The 21,480-nt window shown below is 45.2% G+C and overlaps 2 protein-coding genes across 6 annotated transcripts in view; one reads left to right on the top strand and one right to left on the bottom strand.

The window, feature by feature from the left end:
• Positions 1-5,161: 5,161 nt before the first annotated feature.
• LOC120737756 (caveolae-associated protein 1-like) lies at positions 5,162-11,486 on the bottom strand. Of its 2 annotated transcripts, XM_040038617.1 has the most exons (4): positions 11,475-11,486; positions 8,551-8,555; positions 5,594-6,439; positions 5,162-5,238 (listed from the first exon to the last, which is right to left on the bottom strand). In XM_040038617.1, the coding sequence occupies exons 3-4, from the start codon at positions 6,132-6,134 to the stop codon at positions 5,177-5,179; spliced, it is 603 nt and encodes a 200-aa protein (XP_039894551.1). In that variant the 5' UTR covers positions 6,135-6,439; positions 8,551-8,555; positions 11,475-11,486; the 3' UTR covers positions 5,162-5,176. The 2 variants fall into 2 exon arrangements, with proteins under 2 accessions (XP_039894551.1, XP_039894550.1); XM_040038616.1 differs by lacking the exons at positions 8,551-8,555; positions 11,475-11,486 and having other exon boundaries at positions 5,594-6,477.
• LOC120737749 (V-type proton ATPase 116 kDa subunit a1-like) overlaps positions 10,798-21,480 on the top strand; it is a 29,635-nt gene continuing 18,952 nt past the window's right edge. For 3 of the 4 annotated variants that reach the window (XM_040038608.1, XM_040038607.1, XM_040038609.1), the window contains exons 1-13: positions 12,159-12,275; positions 12,414-12,492; positions 12,573-12,670; positions 12,796-12,924; positions 14,623-14,705; positions 15,579-15,705; positions 15,845-15,927; positions 16,316-16,409; positions 16,957-17,169; positions 18,834-18,984; positions 19,244-19,383; positions 19,485-19,648; positions 20,376-20,466. In XM_040038608.1, coding sequence (XP_039894542.1) covers positions 12,159-12,275; positions 12,414-12,492; positions 12,573-12,670; positions 12,796-12,924; positions 14,623-14,705; positions 15,579-15,705; positions 15,845-15,927; positions 16,316-16,409; positions 16,957-17,169; positions 18,834-18,984; positions 19,244-19,383; positions 19,485-19,648; positions 20,376-20,466 — 1,569 coding nt within the window. Of the gene's footprint in view, positions 10,934-12,118; positions 12,276-12,413; positions 12,493-12,572; positions 12,671-12,795; positions 12,925-14,622; positions 14,706-15,578; positions 15,706-15,844; positions 15,928-16,315; positions 16,410-16,956; positions 17,170-18,833; positions 18,985-19,243; positions 19,384-19,484; positions 19,649-20,375; positions 20,467-21,480 lie in introns of those variants that run through there. The other variant, XM_040038606.1, reaches the window with a different exon arrangement.

The following is a 21,480-nucleotide window of genomic DNA, read 5'->3' as shown; positions in this document are numbered from 1 at the left end:
CTAATTCTGAACATAACCACGGTCCAGGTGGTGTAGTTATGAAAAGCCCTCTCCTTAGAGTTGTTATAAAATGGAAAGTATCCACAGCCACAGAGGTGGACAGAGGTCAAACTAAATCGAGTAGCAGGCTCAAACATACCTTAAAGTTTGTTCTAAAGTTAGACAGTTTGTAGTTTTGAAGCCTGACCTTTTACATTTACATTAAAGGGCTGCAGTTTTTAGCACATTAGGCACAGACACACACACACACACCCTTTAAACACCTGGAGAGCTACTTTGTGTTAATATCCTAAATAAAAACCCACAGTGGTGCTTCTTGATGTAGTTTACAGACTAGAACCTTTAGACTGGAGTTTAAATGAAGCTAGAGATCGTAGTCATGCTAAAACCTCCACGTGCAGCATTTCAGATTCATTTGTCTTTCCCATGATTAGCTTTGAATCTTCAGGACTAAATACGAGCACTTTATTCATCAGAGGAACGGATCTGAATGACAGAAGTGGGAGAAATAGAAAAAGGAATGAGGTGTGACGCAGGGTGAAGTGCGGGTGGCTGGAGGAGCTAGGGAGGTGGAGGAATGGGGCCGTGACTGGTTCCACATCAAGAGGAGTGGAGGTTAGAATGGAGAGTTGGGGATGCCTGTGCAATGAATCAGCTGTTTAAATATGATCCCTGCTCTTCATCGTAACACACCCATTCACTCCCTCAAGAAGAGGAGGTAGGGATGCACACCTCCTCTTCGTGACATGCTATTTATCATTCCACCCTCCTTACAGTGCTGGAATGAAGCCCCTCGGGCCAACCTGCTGCACTGGGCCCACAGTCTTTATTGCTGGTGTTTTAGCAGATTTAGACTTAAAGTGCAGGGATAGAAAAACCAGCAGGCACTGTCCTGGTTATCATATACTGCCACTAGCTGGCTTCAGGTCAAAGAGCCACATGTGTTCAGGTATAAACTAAACATCATCACACTGAACTTTATAAAACAGTCTGTCCTTAAAGGTGTTCATGGTTCTGCTCAGTGCACAGAGGAGTGCGATGTTCAACAATGGAAACAGGCTTCTCACTCAGCACCACGACCTGAACATGACGTCTGACTGAGCTTTTAAAAAACTGCAAAAATTAAACTTCACACAAGAACCGGGTATTAGCAAGGCAAAGTAATCAGTAATCAGTGGGTGCACATTTTCTTAGCTACTGATTGGCTGTCAAGTTATTTTTTTGCAGGTCACTGGAGCTGATGGTGTGTTTAAGTGTGACAGCATGGACATCTGCAGCAACAAGATAATAAAAGCTAAAGCTGCGTCCACACAGCACATCACTGTGTTGCTGTCAGTAGCAGATATTCCTAAACCTCTATTCTCACTGGCTGCCTCGAGTTTGAGAAAAGTTTAAAGTCAACAGAGTTTTGCTACCTGCGGTTACTTTAAGTTAAAATAGACAAATGTGACTGATGATTAAAGCTGAAGGAAGCCCCGGGAGAGAGCAGAGCAGAGCTGGAGTGATGAGAGGAGCTTGTAGAAAGACTTTGTTGAAGGAGTACCCAGAGTGATGTGAAACGTAACAAGTGTGATGTGGACTAAGAAAAAGATGCTGTGTACTTTGGTGATGGTGGGAGAGTAGAGCTGTGAGCTGTGATGATGTTTCCTGTGGTCAGCTGCATCCGAAACCTGATGGGGTTTAAAGATACGAGCCAGGAAACCAAAACAATGCAAGACGCAAGGTGATCATTTTCACTGCGTGTAAACTCTTTAAACTTATCAGTGCACCTTGCATTTCAGCGCTCTCACACGCTACTGTGGTGTAGAGTATCACATTCCAGGCCAGATCCTCACTGAGTGCAGTAAGCTCTCGTCTGGCAGCGTATGGCCTCAGCTGTCAAGGAACTGAACACAGATGTAAGAGAGTAAATCTCAGGCTTGCTGGACAAGCAGCTCAATGAGCCCAACGCACACAGGCTGACACAAACACACACCGGAGGAGGAGAGCTGCTGCTCATGCTAACAGGGAGGCAGGTGCTTCACGTGCTGACAGAACGCCCTCTGGTTAGTTTCCACCTACACATTGTATCGTAGCTCGTCACACATGCCAGCAGCATGGGGTGGCATTACTTTCGATTGGCTGTAATAGAATGTAATATGACTGAGGTCATAAAACCCAGGAAAGACACAATCTTGCTATCCTCCATGATTATTAGTCTTCCAGGGTGCATTTACATATATATTAAACTATACATGACACCTGAAATCAATGGCAGCCTTCACTCATGGTGAAATCATCACTTATATCAATCTCAGCTTGTGAGGGAGGCCTAGCAGGGACGGCATCAGACTACAGCACAGATTCAGCCCCCTGTGCTTCACTACAAAGCCCTCGTGCTGTTTCCTCACTGTGTGAGCCGGCCCCTGGAACAGCAACTGTGCTTTTATTACCAGCAGAGCACCAGGCCAGGGCCTTTCCTCAGGGTACCAGCAGCACAAGTGTGAGTGAAAAGTGGGAAATACCTGAGACACATCAGAAAGCTGTGTGTTTCTAGGCTGCAAATACGCTCAGAGCCTCGGGGTTAGACCGCTACGTCCTGATTTTGTAATAACATTTCAACACAGCACGTGAAGCAATCCAAGCTGTGAAAATATATTTTTAGCACTGCAGATGCAGTAAAGCCATTTAAATGAATACTAATGCTGTTAGTATGCTGTGTACTGCTTATGCCGCATGGCTGTTAGCTTGCACTGGACCGCACGTGTGAAATGAGATGTTGCTTTTGTGTATATTGTTTTGAACAGCAGCATTGTGTAAAGCTCATGGTGATGCTTAAATGTGGTGCATGTTCCACATGTCACCTTGATGCTGGTAACCCACAGAAATCACGTCAGCACATATTTCTGCACAGCCATCAGTATGTAGACTTTTACATGTTGTTATGCTGCGATATAGGATGAGCTATAGCTCAGGAGGTAGAGCGGATCTAACTGGAAGGTCGGTGGTTTGATTCCTGGGATGCCAGACTATCTCCTAACCCCAAGTTGCTCTCTGATGCATCTCTCAGTGTGTGACAGTGATGTTAGATGTGCCTGTGTGAATGAGGCAAGTTGTGTAAAGCGTTTTGGGTGCTCAGGTAGAACCAGTCCATAAAAGATTAGTTTTCCTGTGAGCGCTGGAAGCCTGATACACTGCAGCGTTTGCAGCTGAGATTCAATATCCTAAATTTTCCCCAAATGATTTACAAGTAGTGGAAACAATGTTGCACATTTGATGTTTGAAAATATGCATATGAGTGATTGTTCTCTATGTGTCCATTGGTGGTTCCATGCACTTCTACTTTAAGTTTAGTTGCTGCCCCGCCCCACCCTCCATACACAATAAAGAACAGTTTAGAATATGTCCGGTCACCTCCAGCATGACGGTGCCCTCAGCTCCTATGATCTTTGATCTGCATGATAGACAGCACCTTCATCCAAACACTGAGTGAACATGAACAGTGTTGGTATTCCACCAGGAGACCTGAAGGATCGTCGGGGGATCACTCTTCACACGAGGGCCCAAAACATTATTCAGACACTTTTTTTCCTCTAATTTGTCACACATCTGTTTGCCCTCTGTGTTCAGACTGAACGAAGACGTTGACAGTGTTAATGTTTCCAAGTATCAGTGTGTGTCCCATGCTGGGGTGTTGGCCAAGTGTTTACTGTCTGACTTTTAAAAAGAATCTGCCCTGAAAGGGCAACAGAGGAGCAGAGAAAACTGAAAACAGAACAACACATTGTGGCTTTGCTTTTTTAATGAAGATGAATCTGATCTTATGTCATAGTTGGCAACTGTAACCAAAGCCAGTGTTTTGAGTTAGCGAGGGAGCCGGTGATTGGCATTTCAGGGGGAGTTTCTCTCGCCACAGGGGCAGGGCGCTTGGCTAACGTTAGCAAAATCCCAACCTCTGATATTCCAAACAGACTGTTTTGGAAGCTTTCAGCCCTCAACTTCAGCAATTTATCGGGGACTAATTAAAATGTAGATTTACGATGTTCTCAGATTGAGAAACAGTTCAGTCATTGAATTCCTTCATATGTGATGAAAAGATAAGTTTGTTTTTCACTCAGAGTCCTGCCCTGCTCATCTGCTGATTGCTAAAAAAGTCTTATACTCGTACACCGAGGCACAGACGCCAGCAGCATTGTGTAAGTCTGTTAGCACAGAGTTCAAGTCCGACCGTGTGCAGTCAGGCAGTCTGCAGCGCCTAAGATGGAGCCTTCATTTGACTGAGGGAAACAGAGAGAGTGAGGTGGGTCCAAGCCACGATGTCTGAGTCAAGGGTGGAAACTCTGAATGTTCTCGCGCCACTGTGCAAAAAGCTGCAAGCTATTACACATCACAGTGCAGCCTCTCAAGCTAAAAAAAGAAACAGGGCTCTCCTCAGCTCCCCTCAAAGAAAAAAACGTGCTCCTTCTTAAAAGAAACATCTGCCCCCAATCCTCTGCTTTAAACTGGACCTGACGCATGCTCGTGGTATTTTCCATCTTTTTAGAAATAGTGAGGAAAGAGTGAAATGACTTTCTGAACCGATTTCGTCTGACTTGGGCTGCCAGTAGGCGAAGGCTGTTTGTCCTACATACAGCATGCTATGGAAGAGATACCTGGAGGCCACCTGTACTGCAAACTGAAGCTGCATATTCATTTTAACTGCTGTAGTTTTGGTGATGAGAAGGTGGAGCTGCAGAGACACACACACACACACACACACACACACACACACACACAGCCATGATCTCTGCTTCCCTGTGTCGTCTAATAACTTAATGCCAGTAGAAAGGACATTAATGATAAGACCTCGGGTGAACTCAGGAAATGTATCATAAATTGGAGAAAGAGAGGAAGCTGTGCTTTCTGATAAATTGTTACCATCGCTCTAGATTTGTTCTGTTGGCTCATACTTTAATTATTAAGTGTGATTTGGAGTCATTTGGTTCATGATTTACAAACTCTTGTTTGCTATTCATCCTCCTCAGTCTAATGCTGTCATTGGTTGATCGCTTCACTCTAATGCAGTTCCACAAGCATTTGGTTCCTTTTGCAAAGCCTGGTAATAATTACATAATAATTACATAATAATTACAGTTCTCTGCTTTTATTTCCATGCAGAAACACAACGTTTCTGTTAAAAGATCATTTTTTTTGTTTTTCAGGAAATTAAAAGTCTGAGGATGATCAGGGTGGTGTTTGAAATGCAATGCGAGGGCACGTCTATACAACAAAAACACTATCTTTGCATTTTTTTGTCCATCTTAAGTGATTATTCTGAGCAACATTGCAAAGTCAGAGTAATTCAAAGGTCAGACTTTCTTTCTTATCATCTGTCCAGAGAAAAGTCTTACTGGTGTGTCTGAGAGTGAAAGCAGCTTCCAGTAAGAACCACTCCCTGAAGCCCCCAGCATCCCAGCAACCTCTTCACCAGACTAAACCACCTTTGTAGGAGTTTTCAGTGATATGGCTCACAAACCAAAACCCTGCTCGGTTATTCGGTTCATCCATGAACCACACCCATCTCTCAGGGTTTCACTCCCACATCAAACTGACTAACACATACTGAAACACAAACACTCTCCCACCTGATAAATCATGACTTTGAAGTTGCGTCTCTTGAGCAGCTCCGCCTCGTTGTTCTCCAGCTTCTTGATCTGGCCTCCTTGCTTCTCCAGCGTGGCTCGCACTGTCTTGACATTGACGCTCACCTTGCGCACCTTTTCCATCATCTTGTTGACACTGTTGGATGTGGTGCTGTGGCTCTTGGTGAGTTTTGTGAGCTCGCCTTGGATGCTGGTCACCGTACGCTCCATCTCCTGCTGCCTGGCCTCCAGCCCGCTCTGGGTCTGCTGGATCTGGTCCACTGCCCCGATGATCTTGTCAAGCAGTGAGAGCACCATGACCCCGTTAACCTGTGGATCAGCTTTAACGCCATCATCTTTGTCCTCGGCGGCGTCCCCTTCTGTGCCCATTGTGGACAGCTCTTTCTTGGCTGCAGCAAGGGCGTTGTCTTCATCATCTGAAGGTGGAAGGTTAACCTCATCATCAGAGATCTCAGTGAGAGTTTGAGGCTCCAGCTGGGCACTTCCAAACTCCAGTGCTTCCATGGCTGCCATGTTGGTAGATTTTATAAAGTGTAATCAACCTTTTTCACCACAGTTTCTTCTGGATTACTTTCTCACTCCTTATCTTCCCACCTGCGTCTTCCTCTGCTCTGCTCTGCAGCCTCTTCTTTTTTACTTCCTATTTACAAACTCTCTAATCCCTCTCCAGCACACATACATAGAGCCTGTCTTTCTCGGCTATCTGTCCGTTCTGTCTGAAGCTCCTGGAGTCAGGCCAGTGATCAGGGGAAGCCGAGCGATGCTGGATGTGACCACATGAGCGTTAGGATGTAAATGGCTCACCAGGCAGAGAGATCCTCCAGTCAAGCTACAGCCAGCAGCGCTTTTTTTTTCCAACCCACCCTCCCTTTTTTCCACTGGGCTCTCCTCCTCTCCTCACACCCCTCCTTTATCTCCTCCCTAAATTTACAAATTTCAGTATGACTCCACCTAAGTCCAGCCCCTCATGACTCAATGGCACACCCACATGGCCTAGCCTTGTCCCACCAGCATGGCTGAAATAGTTAGCAGAGCTGCACTGATCTGCTGGTATACAAGCTGAGGCACAGCCGAAGGAGGAATGCCAAGCTGGAGCTATTCTTGTTTCCATTCCTGTCTCCCTGCTCTCCACAACATGGAAACCAGCAGTGGATGAAAAACACAAAGAATAGAAAGCAGCTTGGAAAAGCTAACAGCTTACAGTTCTAAAGTCTAACCTTTAACACTATTAGGGTAAGTTGTCCCAAAGTTTTCAACAACAGCTTGAAATTAGCGATCAGGCCCTTTTGGGGTTCAGTTAAGATTGAGGCCTTGTTTAGACTGCAGCACAAGTTCAGACCAACTATTTTTTAGACTGAGGCTTAAATCAGCGCTGGCTGTGTTGGCTCCAAAGACATTTCTTTCTACACGTGACGCTGATAAAGTATAAACTTCTCTCCACAGAAAAGAAAACTACCATGAGGTGCTGTGGAGGAAATTTATGATGTCTTTCCTAACCAAGAAGTGACATATCATATGCCATAAAAGTGACATATCAAACATGTCTCAAGGAAATATTCTGAAAGTCAGGTTACCATCTGGTAAATCTTCCTCATTTCAAGCACTGTCGTGTAATTTGTGACAGGAAGTAATGCTGCATCTGCAACTGGGTCAGATCAGCAGGATTATTCACATCATGAACCAACATCCACCTATGCACCTAGGAGCAATTTAAAAGGAGCGGGGAACAATACTAAAGAGGACGTACTATAAAGCACATTACAGGTGCAGCTGTTGGTTACAAAGGGCACGGGACATTATGATTACTTACCTGCATCCATCACTGACTGCTCCCACCTAAGGCCTCAGACGAGTCTGATTCCTCCTGGGTCGTTGTGCTACTTCCTCAGTGTAACCCAGTGATGTCCTTGTGTTCTCCTAGTGCTAACGTCAGCCTCTCTCTGTGTATAGATTCCTTGGACCTTGGCCTGTTCTCCTTCCCCGTGGACCCTGAGTGGATAAGCGTAAGAGTGAGTTTGGACTGGATTATTGTGTGGATTGCCGTGAGTCAGTGTGTGAAGAGGAGTTTGGACCTTCCCCTGGCTGCCCTGGACCCAGCTTCGTCCCCCCAGCACTGTATATATGTTTAAATCTCACCTGGTGACACCTGTGTAAATAAACTCATTCAGAGTCCTGTGTTTGAGTCATGCACTCGTAATCGTGACAGTTATGCAGATGGGAACTGATAAGAATTTAGTGATTATAAATTCATTATCAATATCACTTATCGATTCGATTCCTTATCGATTCTCATTGGCTCCAGTTTGAGGGTCACCATCACCTCTCAGCAGCATATCAAAGACATTACATCCATGCACATTAACTACATGCTGTGTGATCAAACATTCGTGCATGTTGGAGGTGTCCCCCGCTTTGTTGTGATCGGTGATGTTAAAAAAGTTAACGCACATATTACACAGAACACTTGTCTTAAAAGCAATGCAGTACGTTACTTCATTACACCCAGGATAAAGACATTCGTGTACTACTCGTTACTTTCATGTTACTCTGTAAGATCTGAACACTGTCACATAGTTACCACTGAACAATATAAACCTACAGGCTACAGTCACACACACCAACACAATCCTATCCTGATGACCTCACACGTGATCTTTCTCTGTGTGTCGGTATGAGCACAAAGCAAAGATGAAAACCAGCACAAAGAGACTTCATAACGGTTGTCACGGTGATTCTACTGTAGAAACGCCTCCCCTCTGTCAGCGCGCCCCAGGGTGGCTGTGGCTACAATGTAGCTTACCGTCACCAGTGTATGAATGTGTGTGTGAATGGGTGGATGACAGGTTGTGTAAAGCGCTTTGGGGTCCTTAGGGACTAGAAAAGCGCTGTACAAATACAGGCCATTTACCAAACATGAACAGGTAGAAACGGAAGCTGCAGCCTGACTGCTGTTCAGCAGCAGCTCAGGTTATCACGGTGCTGGGTCAGCACTTCCTCAGCTTCAGCATCACTCTGCGTTCTTGGCTATTAGAGTTAGCATGCTGTTTGTGCAGGTGCTTGCTAAGAGCCAAAGTTGTGTTAACAGTATGATGCAGCTGTTTCTGTCCCACAGCAGTCTCCACTTTACAATCGCGCTCTCGTCCTTTCTCCTACAATAATAAAAGTCTCGTCCATGTGCTCTAAACTGCGCTACTATTTCCTCCTCTGACACACGAGCTGAAATCAGCTGATCGTAGCGGGAGAACAGACAAACGGGATCGATAGGCAGGCAGACTAACGATTGCATTTCTTCTTCACTCACCTGTGTTTGTACACCACTCTACATCTAATCATTATTAATCTCTGGTTCTCTTCCTGTCTTCCTCCCCAACTGGTCACTGTAGATGGGCCTGGTTCTCCAGGAGATTTCTTCCTGTTCAAAGGGAGTTTTTCCTTCCCCCTGTTGCCAAGTGATACTCACAGAGGCTCATCTGATTGTTCTCTGTATGATTGTAGGGTCTTCACCTTACAATATGAAGTGCTTTGAGCTAACTGTTGTTTTGATTTGGGACTATAAAGTAGCAGAAACAGCTTCAGCAGGTATGCTCCAAGTCTTACTTCATTTTCATGTTCACATACTGCAGGATGACTCGTCTCCAGGATCACCATGTCCTTACTGATGGAGCTCCAGTCAGCCATGACCTGCTGGAGAGCTGTCTCCTTATGGGGTACTGTCTCTGTAGATGATGTCTTTGTGTTTTTTTTCTCAGAGCCATGGAGTGATCAGCTGATCAGCTCTGTTCTTCAGTTCCTGCCCCACGGCATGCAAGCATGGAATAGGATTTTAACATGCTCACCTGCCATGTGAAAACTACCCCAGCAGTGCACTCAACCCAGAAACTGCTACAGACACACAGTGGAGTGTTTACATACAAACACTTATTTAATTAAACTCCTTCTTTACTGTATTTTATTTTTGTTTTTGTCATCTGACCTGTTTAGTTCTCTGATGTTGTATCTTAATGAGTTGGTAAATGGTTGGTTTTCATGCTTTAACTGCTGTGCCACAATAATTTCCCAGCTTCTGGGATAAATAAATTATTTCTCATCTCTTCTAATCTAATCTTAGCAACAAAACTTTGCAAATGTACATATCTATGACTGAGTCAGTGTAAAGAACAGACAGTTTACTGAAGCACTGACTTTGAGTGTTAAGGTTAATGATGACAGGATACCTCTGCCCTCTGCGCCATGACAGCCATCCCAAAGGTAAAAGCTGTTTACTTAAATAAGTTGGGCTGCTTCATAATAACAGTCAAGAAGCTGTGAGAACAAAATCTTTTAACATATGATTTTTAAAAGAGGCTGATTTTAAATCTGTGGAAATCCAGCCAACATCTTTCAGTTATACAGTCATATTTGGTTATTGAAGGCATCTCCATGGCACACGTTATGAAAAACACATGGCACACACAATGAGGCAGAAAGCTGCTCCATGCAGTCGTCTGCTGTGGTAATTTATGTACATTAAGGGAATTCCATGCTCCAAAATTGCTCACTGGCAGCCTCCCAGTGTCCTGATTTAAACCCTGCACCATGTGGAACTGAGAGATGCTGAAACTACTACTGTGGCTTTCGTAATAGGAAACTTTCTACAGGTTCTCATTAGTACTGACTCAACATTTGGCTAGTCGTGGACACAGCATCTGTTAGACCTTAAGAAGAGGGGCTCTGGTAGCTCTGCTCTTTAGCTGGTAGTAATAAACATCGTATAGGCACAAGTAAGAACATGACAATCAGTTAACCAGAACTTGATATGCAGCTCTTCATGAAAGATTTGGGAGCTAAAAACGATGTGTAGATGCAAAGCTTCTAAGTTTTCTTGATGGCTTTTGAGCTCTTTCAGTGTTTTCTGTGTCTTCATGTAAAATGCTCAGACATCAGGGCTCGGTGGGACTGAGCAGTAAGAATCGACCCCACACACTGTGATAGGTCAAAGGGATGTATCCCGCAGAAAAGCCATGAATCACCTTCAACATTTTCAAAATATATTCCCATTGAACTGATTTCCCCATTTGCTGTATTAGCGTGTTTTGCGCAGTCGGAAGGACATCCTTCACATCTGAGATGTGTAAGTTCGAATATCACTTCTATGTCCATCGTCAAAACGAAAGAAATCCCTGAGATAAAGATACAGTCATTTTACTTTGAAATCCTCCCATCGGACATGTTTCCTGCTGAAGTGTATCTAACTTGACGCAGCGCAGGACCACCGCAGCATCCAGGAGGAGACTGAAGTGTGAAGAGAGGGCTGACGAGCTGCAGCTTGTGAGGTGAGTGTAGATACTGTGGAGGTGGGTGTTTGAGGATTATGAACCACAGTCCACGTTTGTCCGTGTGAGCTGTGAGGCGGTGGTCAGCTCCTCTGTGTTTGCAGTGAGGTCTGTTTCAAGGTTAGTTTTACGAGCAGTGATTCGTGTTCTCATAGAGGTGGCACGGGATGAGGCTGTGGGGCACTTGGTATCCTGCCACACAGCGGAGTTACGTCGTTGTTTATAGTTATTCATATTTAAAATGAGTGTGAATGAAGCGGCTGTAGGCCTGAGCCAGCAGCGTCCTTGAGCAGTGAAGGACAGAGCTGCATCAGCAGGGATGCAGTGACGTCAGCGATGCTCCGTAAGCCTCTGTTGATGCACGAATCACCAACAGGAACTACATTTATGACGTGGATGATTATTAATCCCGGTGATTCCTTATGTGGCTTTCATCGTCCTGAGGTGTGGAGCCCAGCCCGCTGTCGTGCGTGGCCTAGTGCCCGTCTGACAGACGCGCATTAGCATCTTTAGCCTGTTCTAGCATCATCCGTTTACTTACAGCACACGAGTGAGACATAGACCTGCTAAAACCAGACTCCTGCCAGCGCATTCATCCTCTATACGATTTATGAGGTGTGTGTGGTGTTTCCTGTCTGTGGCCTGTCAGTGGGATTTTTGTTTTTTACAGTGCACTCGTCTTATTTGACTTCCTGCTGCTGTAGGACGCTTCCATCAGCACCGTGCAGTTTAAAGTGCGTCCCTGGGAGCTTGTACAAAATGAGCTGATAATGGACAGATGCAAGATTATCCATGGGTACACCCTCATACAATCAGGAGGATGTTGCATCTCATTGTGTAGAGGCTGTAGCAGCCAAACAACAACGGTCAAATCCACATTTCAGTGTTTTTCTCAAAACAGATTTCCCACTTTATTCTCAAAATGACCAACAATATTTTTTCTTGTGAGGAAGCCGTGCTCAAACAGTTTAAAGACACAAATAACTATTTGATTATTTTACAGATAAAACACTGAAGAAAATGATTAGTAACTGCAGCCCGTATAAACCTGAAACCATACTACGCTTTATTATAGGAAAGTCTGAAGAGTGCAGCCAAGTATAATGAGACTATGGTATATTTGCTATATTATCTAGTTATTGTGCACTGTGTACTTGTTATTGAACCTTCCTGTCGTTGCTGCAGTGTTTGTTGATCCTAGCTGAGGTGGAGTGCAGAGGTCATCATGGGGGAACTGTTCAGAAGTGAGGAGATGACTCTGGCCCAGCTCTTTCTCCAGTCAGAGGCAGCCTACTGCTGTGTGAGCGAGCTGGGAGAACTGGGCATGGTCCAGTTTAGAGATGTGAGTATGATTGGTGCCAGACTGACACTGACATGTAAAAGTCATTTTTGATTACCATGGTGTAAGCTGGTTTTAGTGAATGCCAAATTCCAATAATACATTTTGAAACATGTATTTCTGGTCTTTTTCTAACAACAGCTGAATCCAGATGTAAACGTGTTCCAGCGCAAGTTTGTGAATGAAGTGAGGAGATGCGAGGAGATGGACAGGAAGCTGAGTGAGTGCTGCTGAGTCTGACTCACTTTCTGTTCCCTTGTTGTGGTAACGAGGTAATCACTGAGTTTCCTTGATGAACAGGGTTTGTTGAGAAGGAGATCAAAAAAGCCAACATCCCGACAGTGGACACTGGAGAGAACCCGGAAGTACCTTTTCCCAGAGACATGATTGATCTGGAGGTAATCAGCCATTTCCAAAACAGTGTTTCCTTCTTGTCCATTGCTTTTATTGAGTTGGTACAAAATGTTGTATCTATCAAAATAACGTATCAACATTATCACAATAAACTGTGTGTGTTTGGCAGGCCACATTTGAGAAGCTGGAGAATGAACTAAAGGAGATAAACACCAACCAGGAAGCCCTGAAGAAGAACTTCCTGGAGCTGACGGAGCTCAAACACATCCTCCATCGAACGCAGCAGTTTTTTAACGAGGTTTGTTCACACGTACACTACACAGAAGAACAAAGAGTGTTAGAGTGGCTTTGTTTATGCATCGATTAAGGCAGCAGTTCCCTGTCAGACAGCAGACGATGACATTAGCTTCGCAGTGTGTGAATGTGTGTGTGAATGGGTGGATGACTGGATATGTAAAGCGCTTTGGGGTCCTTAGGGACTAGTAAAGCGCTATATAAATACAGGCCATTTACCATTTGCAGCTACAACATTGTCTGGAGCCGCCTGCTGTGCCTCCAGAATGTTTGGGACAAACACAGTTTTGCAGTTTTACCTCTGAACACTGGATTGTAAATCAAACATCGAGTATCTCATTGAAGTGCAGACTTTTGGCTTTAATTCAAGACATTTTTGAGAGATTTTATTTAAGAACTGCAGCTATGTCCATAAACAGTCCACAGCCTTCAAGTTTCTGGGACAGTGGACTGACAGCAGATCAGTCAGCTGTCAGTGGTGCAGGCCTGGTGAGGCCAGAGGAAGCAGACACAACGTCTGAAGTTGATTTAAAGTCTTGACTTTGTGTTTCATGCCTTTCGCAGCTTTTAAATGTAATTTTAAATACGAGGCTCAAAGAGATGTTAGTGCAGGTGAGGGCGGGCATCATTAGCCTGGATAAACCTACAGCGTCAGACAGGCAGGAGGCGGTTAACTCAACATGGATGACTGAATGCACCAACAGGCCTGAGAGAAGACAAAGTGCATGATGGCAGAATTATTTCCATGATTAGGAAAAAACCCTTTCATAACACGTAACCAGGACAGAAACACTCAGGCAGGTGTGTCCCCGTCAGAGTCTACCGCCACCGTTAGCCTAGTTTACAACAAACCACTGATTACTCTCACAGTCTGTACACAGACATACTGGGACGGGTGGAACCAAAGTGACCAGTGGTGCAGTGAAGGGCTCAGACACTGATAACACAGCACACCACAGTGCAAAGGACCCAAAACTAACTGCAAAAGCATGATGGGAAAAACTTCAATATCAGAGTCAGTCATTAATGTGAGGCCAGCTTTTCTGTTACTGGGCACCAGAGTGGATGCAGACAGACCCACAAACCAGCTGCTCTGGGTCTTTTCTGTCCTGGCCTGGTCCCAGTTCTGTTCGTGGTTATAGTGTGGAGCTCCTGTTTCCCGGTGTCTCTGTGTTACCTTACTTCCTGTTTTATTTTGGTAGTCTGTTGTCCAGTGTGTGTTGCACTCAGTTTTACTGCCTTGTTTTCACCTGTATGTTTGCACACCTGTTCCCTTGTGTGTCTATGCTGTATGGCCTCAGTCCTGCCTTTGTCCTTGTTGTACTGTGTGCGCTCTGGCAGTGATGTATTCGTTGTTTTATTTAATCAGGATCACTTTCCTGTTAAACAAATACTATACGCTTCTTCAGTTTCCCATTCCATGCACCTGCTCTGTTCCAGGTCACATGAGTCTGTGCAACAAATTTGTGACTAGCTGACCTAAAAACGTCTTTCGAACATAAAATGTAAAAGAATGGTTCTAGTAGTCACAGCACTCTGCAGTAACTCACTGGAACATGCGTTAACTCTTTATTTGATGTTTCACACCCTGTGCATCTGTTACAGGCCTTGCAGCGGCAGTGCAAAAGTCTTTGTGTGATGCATGGGCCTAACTGCTAACTTCCTACACCTGATGAGGTGTTTTTTGTTATTTTGTTGGCAGATGGAGGATCCTAACCTGCTGGAGGAGTCATCGGCTCTGATGGAGGGTAGTGAGGGGGGCCGCGGGGCCCCACTCAGACTGGGGTAAATAATAAGGATAAATGTATAAAGTAACATCAATTTAAAAACTAAAAATGATCTTCTGGATCTCTCATGGTTAGTGATCCTGGAGAACTATAAACTCCACAGTGAAGGAATGGTTAATGGTGAAAGGACTTCCTCTTATGAGCACTTTATACAACGCGCCTCGTTCACACAAGCAGAAGGGCTTTCTCTCTAACACTCACACTCCACTGGATGCATCAGAGAGCAATTTGGGGTTAGCATCTTGCTGAACAGTGTTTGGCAGGCAGACTGGAGCAGGCAGGGATCGAACCGTCAATCTTCTGATTAGTAGATAACCTGCTGTACCTGCTGAACTACAGTCAGTCTAAACATCAGAAAAAGTCAACCTTATCTGCTGATGCAAGCGGAGCTAGATGCTAAATGCTCACCACAGTACTGAAGAAGTACTGAGACTGTTGTCTCTTATAACTGCTCTCTCTGGGAGTTTGCATGTTTAGCTCATTTGGCTAAAGGCGTGTCGGCACAGTACTCGTCAGAATTTCATCAAATATATGATCCTGATCCCTTAGTGCAGGGATAGGCAACTCCAGGCCTCGAGCGCTGGTGTCCTGCAGGTTTTAGATCTCCCCCTGGGTCAACACACCTGAATCTAATGATGAGTTCGTTATCAGGCCTCTGGAGAACTTCAAGACATGTTGAGGAGGTCATTGAGCCATTTCAATCAGCTGTGTTGGATCAAGGACACGTCTCAAACCTGTAGGACACCGGCCCTCGAGGCCTGGAGTTGGACACCTGTGTCTTAGTGGATCTCAAGGTCACATTTGTCACTTGTGAACTGTGATGGATTATAAGCTGCGACGTTTCTGTCGTGCTGGTTTCGTGTCTGTGCAGTTTTGTGGCCGGAGTGATCAGCAGGGAGAGGATTCCCACCTTTGAGCGGATGCTGTGGAGGGTGTGCCGTGGTAATGTCTTTTTAAGGAAGGCAGAGATCGAGGACCCACTAGAGGACCCCACCACAGTGAGTATAGTAGCAGTGGAGTTGTGGAGAGTAGTAGTGAGAACAGAATTTCAAACAAGAATGGGATAATAAAGCAGATGAATAATACATGTGAGGTTAAACACAGAGCACTATCTAATGTTTCGTTCCCTTTCAACAGGGAGACCAAGTCCACAAGTCAGTGTTCATCATCTTCTTCCAGGGTGACCAGCTGAAGAACCGGGTGAAGAAGATCTGTGAGGGGTGGGTGTTGCATGAAAAACCGTTGCTGCTGTCACTGTTAGGTTTTATTGACAGTCTTTAAAATGTAGAATCACGCAGCGTGATGCTTATGTTTAGTCCTGACACGGTTTCCCGATCACATAGTAGCATCACAGCTGAGTGCTAGTGAAGGTGGGAATGTGAGCGCTGTGTGACAGCTGTAAATCCACAGAGTGGAACATTTTCTGTAGAGAGTGACACACATGTCCCGTCTGTCTGTCGTCACGAAAGGCTTTGATCTTATTCTAGTGAAATGTACGATATGTCCAGTGTAACATGGCCTGTGATAAAGTCAGGGAGGGGCGGGGCCATCTGCTGCGACCGGTGTGTTGCACGCTGTGTGGTCAGACTGACTGTGGCGTTCCTGCAGGTTCCGTGCGTCGCTCTACCCCTGCCCAGAGACCCCGCAGGAGAGGAAGGAGATGCTGGCTGGAGTCAACAGCCGCATCGATGACCTCCAAATGGTAAGTTATGTGTGCTCTACAGGCATCAGCCAAATGCTTACAGTCTTGTAAAAATAAAGCAGAGGGGAGGAGTCGACCCTGGACAGATGCCTGTCTAAGCCGCAGAGCTGTTAGCTGTGCACTTCTTTTGCTCACTAAACCAGATGAAATCCATGAGACGCTCTGGCTCCTGCACCTTTCCTTGAGAACATTTATTTCCAGTCAAATTACAAAGGCCCTTGTAGTGTAGACAGGCTGCATTGTGCTACACGTCTTATCTTTGAAAGAGCCGCGTCCTTTATGTGCTGTGGTTCCCCCGTTTCTCCTTATTAAGACAGGAAAAAAGCCTGTTCTGCTTGAAAGGTCTGCACCGGTCTGATGCTGCCAGACGCCCTGCCACAGCAGAGCCGAGCAGTACACTGAAATACAAGTTGTGTGAATGAATATGACGTAGGTTTTCTGCACTGCTAAAACTGCACATTTCAAACTTCAACAAGAAAACGTGAAAAATCAAAGAACCGTGCGTCAGGTTAACAGAATGAAACATCCTTCCACGCTGCTGCTGTAGGTGCTGAACCAAACCGAGGACCACCGTCAGCGAGTGCTGCAGGCTGCTTCTAAGACCGTGCGGGTGTGGTTCATCAAGGTGAGGAAGATGAAGGCCATCTACCACACGCTGAACCTCTGCAACATCGACGTCACGCAGAAGTGTCTGATAGCTGAGGTGTGGTGTCCTGTCTCAGACCTGGACTCTATCCAGTTTGCTCTGCGCAGAGGAACGGTGAGTTTGGTCCTGTCTCTGCAGCCTGTCGCACATTTCTCTGTTCTGCTTCTCGTGCTGTGCATCTGAGCCCACAGACACCCACGGTCACAAACCTGGACTCAGGTTGGGATCAAGTAAGCAAAAAGAAACTAGAATGTTTCCAAAGAGAATCGCTGTGTCTTAGTTAGGAGTCAACTTTATTGTCATTACACATGTATAAATACGGGTGAACCAAGTACAGTTTGCATCTAATCAGAAGTGCAAAGAGCAGATGATGTTGTTGAAATGTTCCCATAGTTACTACCCAGCGGTAAGTAAGTAAAACTTTATGGCACCTTTTAAGAAATACAGTCACGAAGTGCCTCACAAGAGCCAACAATGCATAAAAAACAAGAAACATGAATACAAAACAGGTTTAAAACAATATGTTTTTAACTGGAGGCGACTGATCTGAAGTCCGAAGAGAGAGTTCCAGAGCGTGGGCCCACTGAACACACGGCTCTGATCCTTTTGTGTTCAGCTCAGTGTGGGGCGCCGCGAGCCGGCCCTGGTCACAGGACCACGAGGGACACATGGGTGCAGAAGCTCTCTGATATAAACTAGTGCCTGCACATGAAACGCAATCCATGTCAATAAAAGAATCTTATATTGCACGCTGAAATAAACCAGAAGCCAGTGCAGCTGCATCAGGATTTTGTCGAAGCCTGTCGGGATCATTCTGAGCAAACGCTCTACGGAGGTTTTGCTAAGACACGTGTGCACTGCAGGAATCCAAATGTGATGAAACAACAGCGTGAATAATCATTTCCAGTTCAGGACGTGACACAGTGCAGCTTATGTTTGAGATGATAAACACAGGAAGGAGTCTTCACATGTGCATCCACACGGGCCACAGAACCACCACGTCCAAGTGTCTCCTTTATCCCAGACACACATGTTTCTGCTGCACAGACAGTTATTTCAGTTTGTCTCGATTTAGTTGAAGAAAACTGTCTGCCATCCACCGTTCACAGTGTCTAGGCACTTTCAGTGAAACAAAGTGTACAGCTGAATATCATCTGCATAGCAGAGATAAGAGATGTCTGAGCAGAATGGAAAGAAATGTATAGAAAAACACTTCTATATGTCATATTTTACATTTAAGTTGGCACAGGGCAACAAAAGCCTCAGAAAGCTGCGTAATGCTTAAAGAACACCTGACGGGGAATCTCCCTCTTTAGACTAATAAGTTACCTCAGTGGTCCCAAACCTTTTTTGCACCACGGACCAATATTTTCACGGACCGGCCTTTAAGGTGTCGCGGATAAATACAACAAAATAAAATGATAGGACCGAGACACAAACTGTGGTATCTTGCACCAGTACCAAGAGAAGATTTATTCATAGCACACAGGAAAAGACCCAGGGAAACCGAGTTAATGATCAAAACCCTGAAAACCATAAATTTCACACCCGAGCCTCAATTCTCGGTACCAAACGAGCCCCCGGGGGTTGGGGACCGCTGATAGTTGGATGAGGAAAGCATCTGAGAGATGCTCTGTGTTTAGCTGTAAAGACGGCGTTCACTGGTCTGTGGACCTGTGGATAAGGAACATGGCCATGTTCTTGGTACAGGGCGAGGTCACAGTGACTGTGGAACTCACTGAGGTCTGAGGTTTTCTAAACGAGGCTTTATTTCACAGGAGAGGAGTGGATCAACAGTGCCCTCCATCCTAAACAGGATGCAGACCAAACAGACTCCACCCACCTTCAACAAGACCAACAAGTTCACATCAGGCTTCCAGAATATTGTGGACGCCTACGGCATCGGAAGTTACCGGGAAATCAATCCAGGTCATTGGCTCATATTGAAATGACTGTTCATTCAAACTTGTGATTGTGACTCTGGTGAATGTGAAGCTCTCCCTGACTCTGCAGCAGTTCAGTGTTCAGACCAAACTAATCGAGTGTCAACCAAACGAACAGAGCGATTTTGGTTCTGTTACAAAGGATTCGTTACTTTGTGTGTAAAATTTGCTTCTAGCCAAACATTTTAGAGAAGTTTCAGCAGCAGAGTTGGATGATGGTTGTTTGGATCCCTGTGTGCCTACAGCTCCGTACACCATCATCACCTTCCCCTTCCTGTTTGCTGTCATGTTTGGTGACATGGGCCACGGCCTGTTGATGACCTGCGCTGCCCTCTACCTGGTCATTCGAGAGAGTCGCCTCCTCGCCCAGAAGAGTGACAATGAGGTACGTTAACACAAGTAGAAGTAATCCAGTATAGTAAATCATCGTTGTTCAGTCAGTGAGCAGAAGCATCATATTCCAGTGTTTTCTGTTTGCTTCTGTAGATGTTCAACATGATTTTTGCTGGGCGCTACATCATCCTCCTGATGGGGATCTTCTCCGTCTACACAGGCGTCATTTACAATGACTGTTTCTCTAAGTCACTCAACATGTTTGGGTCTGGCTGGAGTGTCAGGCCCATGTTTGGCCCCAAAGGAGCCAACTGGACGTGAGTTCGGGCTCTTCCAGTTTTTCTGCATCACAAATGAAGTTTAGATTTCCACTTTTCCTGTTTGTGACCACTACCAGACGAAAACGCTATTGTTACGACCCGGCTGTAGCTGGGACGTAACAGCTAAACCTTTAAAATTACCAACAGTAGCACAAACACAGACTCAGAGGAAAAAACGAATCTGATGCATGTAATCCAGTTCAGCGTGTGAGCCTGTAGGAACCTAAAGGAGGCTTCTGTAGTCAGAGCCGGCAGGGATCTGCTGACTGGCCACTTTGTCAGGAGCACTTGTTCAGCTGCTTGTTAACAGTTATCTAATCAGCCAATCACACTTTGAACACGGCATGGTTGCTGTGTCAGACGGTCTGCTGAGATCATCTCAGTGAGCAGCAGCTCTTTGGTGAAAATGCCTGTTTGATGTCAGCGCTAACAGGAAGGTAGCAGTAAGTTAATAACATGCAGGAGAGCATCTCTGCACAAACTCTCATATTTAAGAGTGTTAGAATTTAAATGCAGCAAAGCTAATTATACAAAACACAAGATAACTGACTGTCAAAGTAAGACAGGAAGTCAACGTCATCATATGGGTCCAACCTGTTACTAGCGAGGTGTAACTAATGAAGTGGCCTGTGTGTGTGTGTGTGTGTGTGTGGCAGGTTCGTGCTCTAAACTGTTTCTCATCTTACAGCATGGATTGTAGTTCTTCTCCTTCCGTCTGTCCTAGGTCTGAGACTCTTGATGGAAATGCAGTTCTCCAATTAGATCCTGCTATTCCCGGCGTGTTCGGTGGACCTTATCCACTCGGAATTGACCCGGTAAACAATACATGTACTCACTGTAACAACTAAATCAAATTGCCGGCTCTAATTGTCTCCAGTGCACGACAACCTGCTCATTTCATCTTGGGCTGGTGAAATCAGTGATAGGAATGCCAATAATCCAGTTTGTGAGCCAAGCAACAATCGATCCTGTCAGAGCTCCATAGCTGTCGGTCCTCACTGTGTTACAGAGATGATTAAACACCCCACAGATGTGAGACCGTGTGACACAATGAGTCACCTGCCCCTGAACCCTGTCTGAGAAAACTGCAGTGTCCAGTAGGGCTGGGCCACATCATACCGTTCACGGTGATACCGGTATAATGTTGGGCAACGATAAGAAAATGAAATATGGCGATAGAATATGGGTAAAACGCGCATGGCGGAAAAAGCATGGCGGCGACGGAGAATGAGAAGGGCGAAAGCAGATCGTTGAGTGAAACAGATGAACCAGAACTGGTTTGTAAAAATGCTGCAGCATCACTGGTGTGGAACTGGTTTAGCTTTCGTCCGTCAGATACACAACAAAGCACTATTTTTGGTAGCGCATGCTAGCGGGCCGTCGTTATTACCGTGTTATTTGGAAAATACGGCACACTTAAAATCAATCCTTTGATTTTCCTGAAAGTCAACAGAGCCCTTTATAATCCCGTGTGCCTTATGTATGAATTCTGGTTGTGTTTACTGACCTCGAAACAATTTTATGTGCACGGCGCTCGAAAATCTGTCAGATGTTTCAGTACGACTTTGCTAAGCTACGAAGCCGCACCGCTTGATGGATTGTCGGAGCATTATGGCTATCGTAGGCGGAGCCTCACGGAGTGATACGTACTGTGCTTCAACATAATTTTGTGTGTGTATAACCTCTTTTTAAGTTTTGTGGATATTATACATGGTTATGCTGAGGATATGTCGGCCAGTTTCCACTGGAAATGCCTTTTGGTTAAACTGTCAGCGAGGAATTTGCATTTGCACTGTTAAAGTTTATATAACTTTAATGCACATAAAAAA

The sequence above is a fragment of the Simochromis diagramma genome, unplaced genomic scaffold (genome assembly GCF_900408965.1).
Source record: "Simochromis diagramma unplaced genomic scaffold, fSimDia1.1 OVJJ01000617.1, whole genome shotgun sequence".
Lineage (NCBI taxonomy): Eukaryota > Metazoa > Chordata > Actinopteri > Cichliformes > Cichlidae > Simochromis > Simochromis diagramma.
The sequence above is the reverse complement of the archived record's forward strand: the minus strand, read 5'-3'. Positions and strand labels throughout refer to the sequence as shown.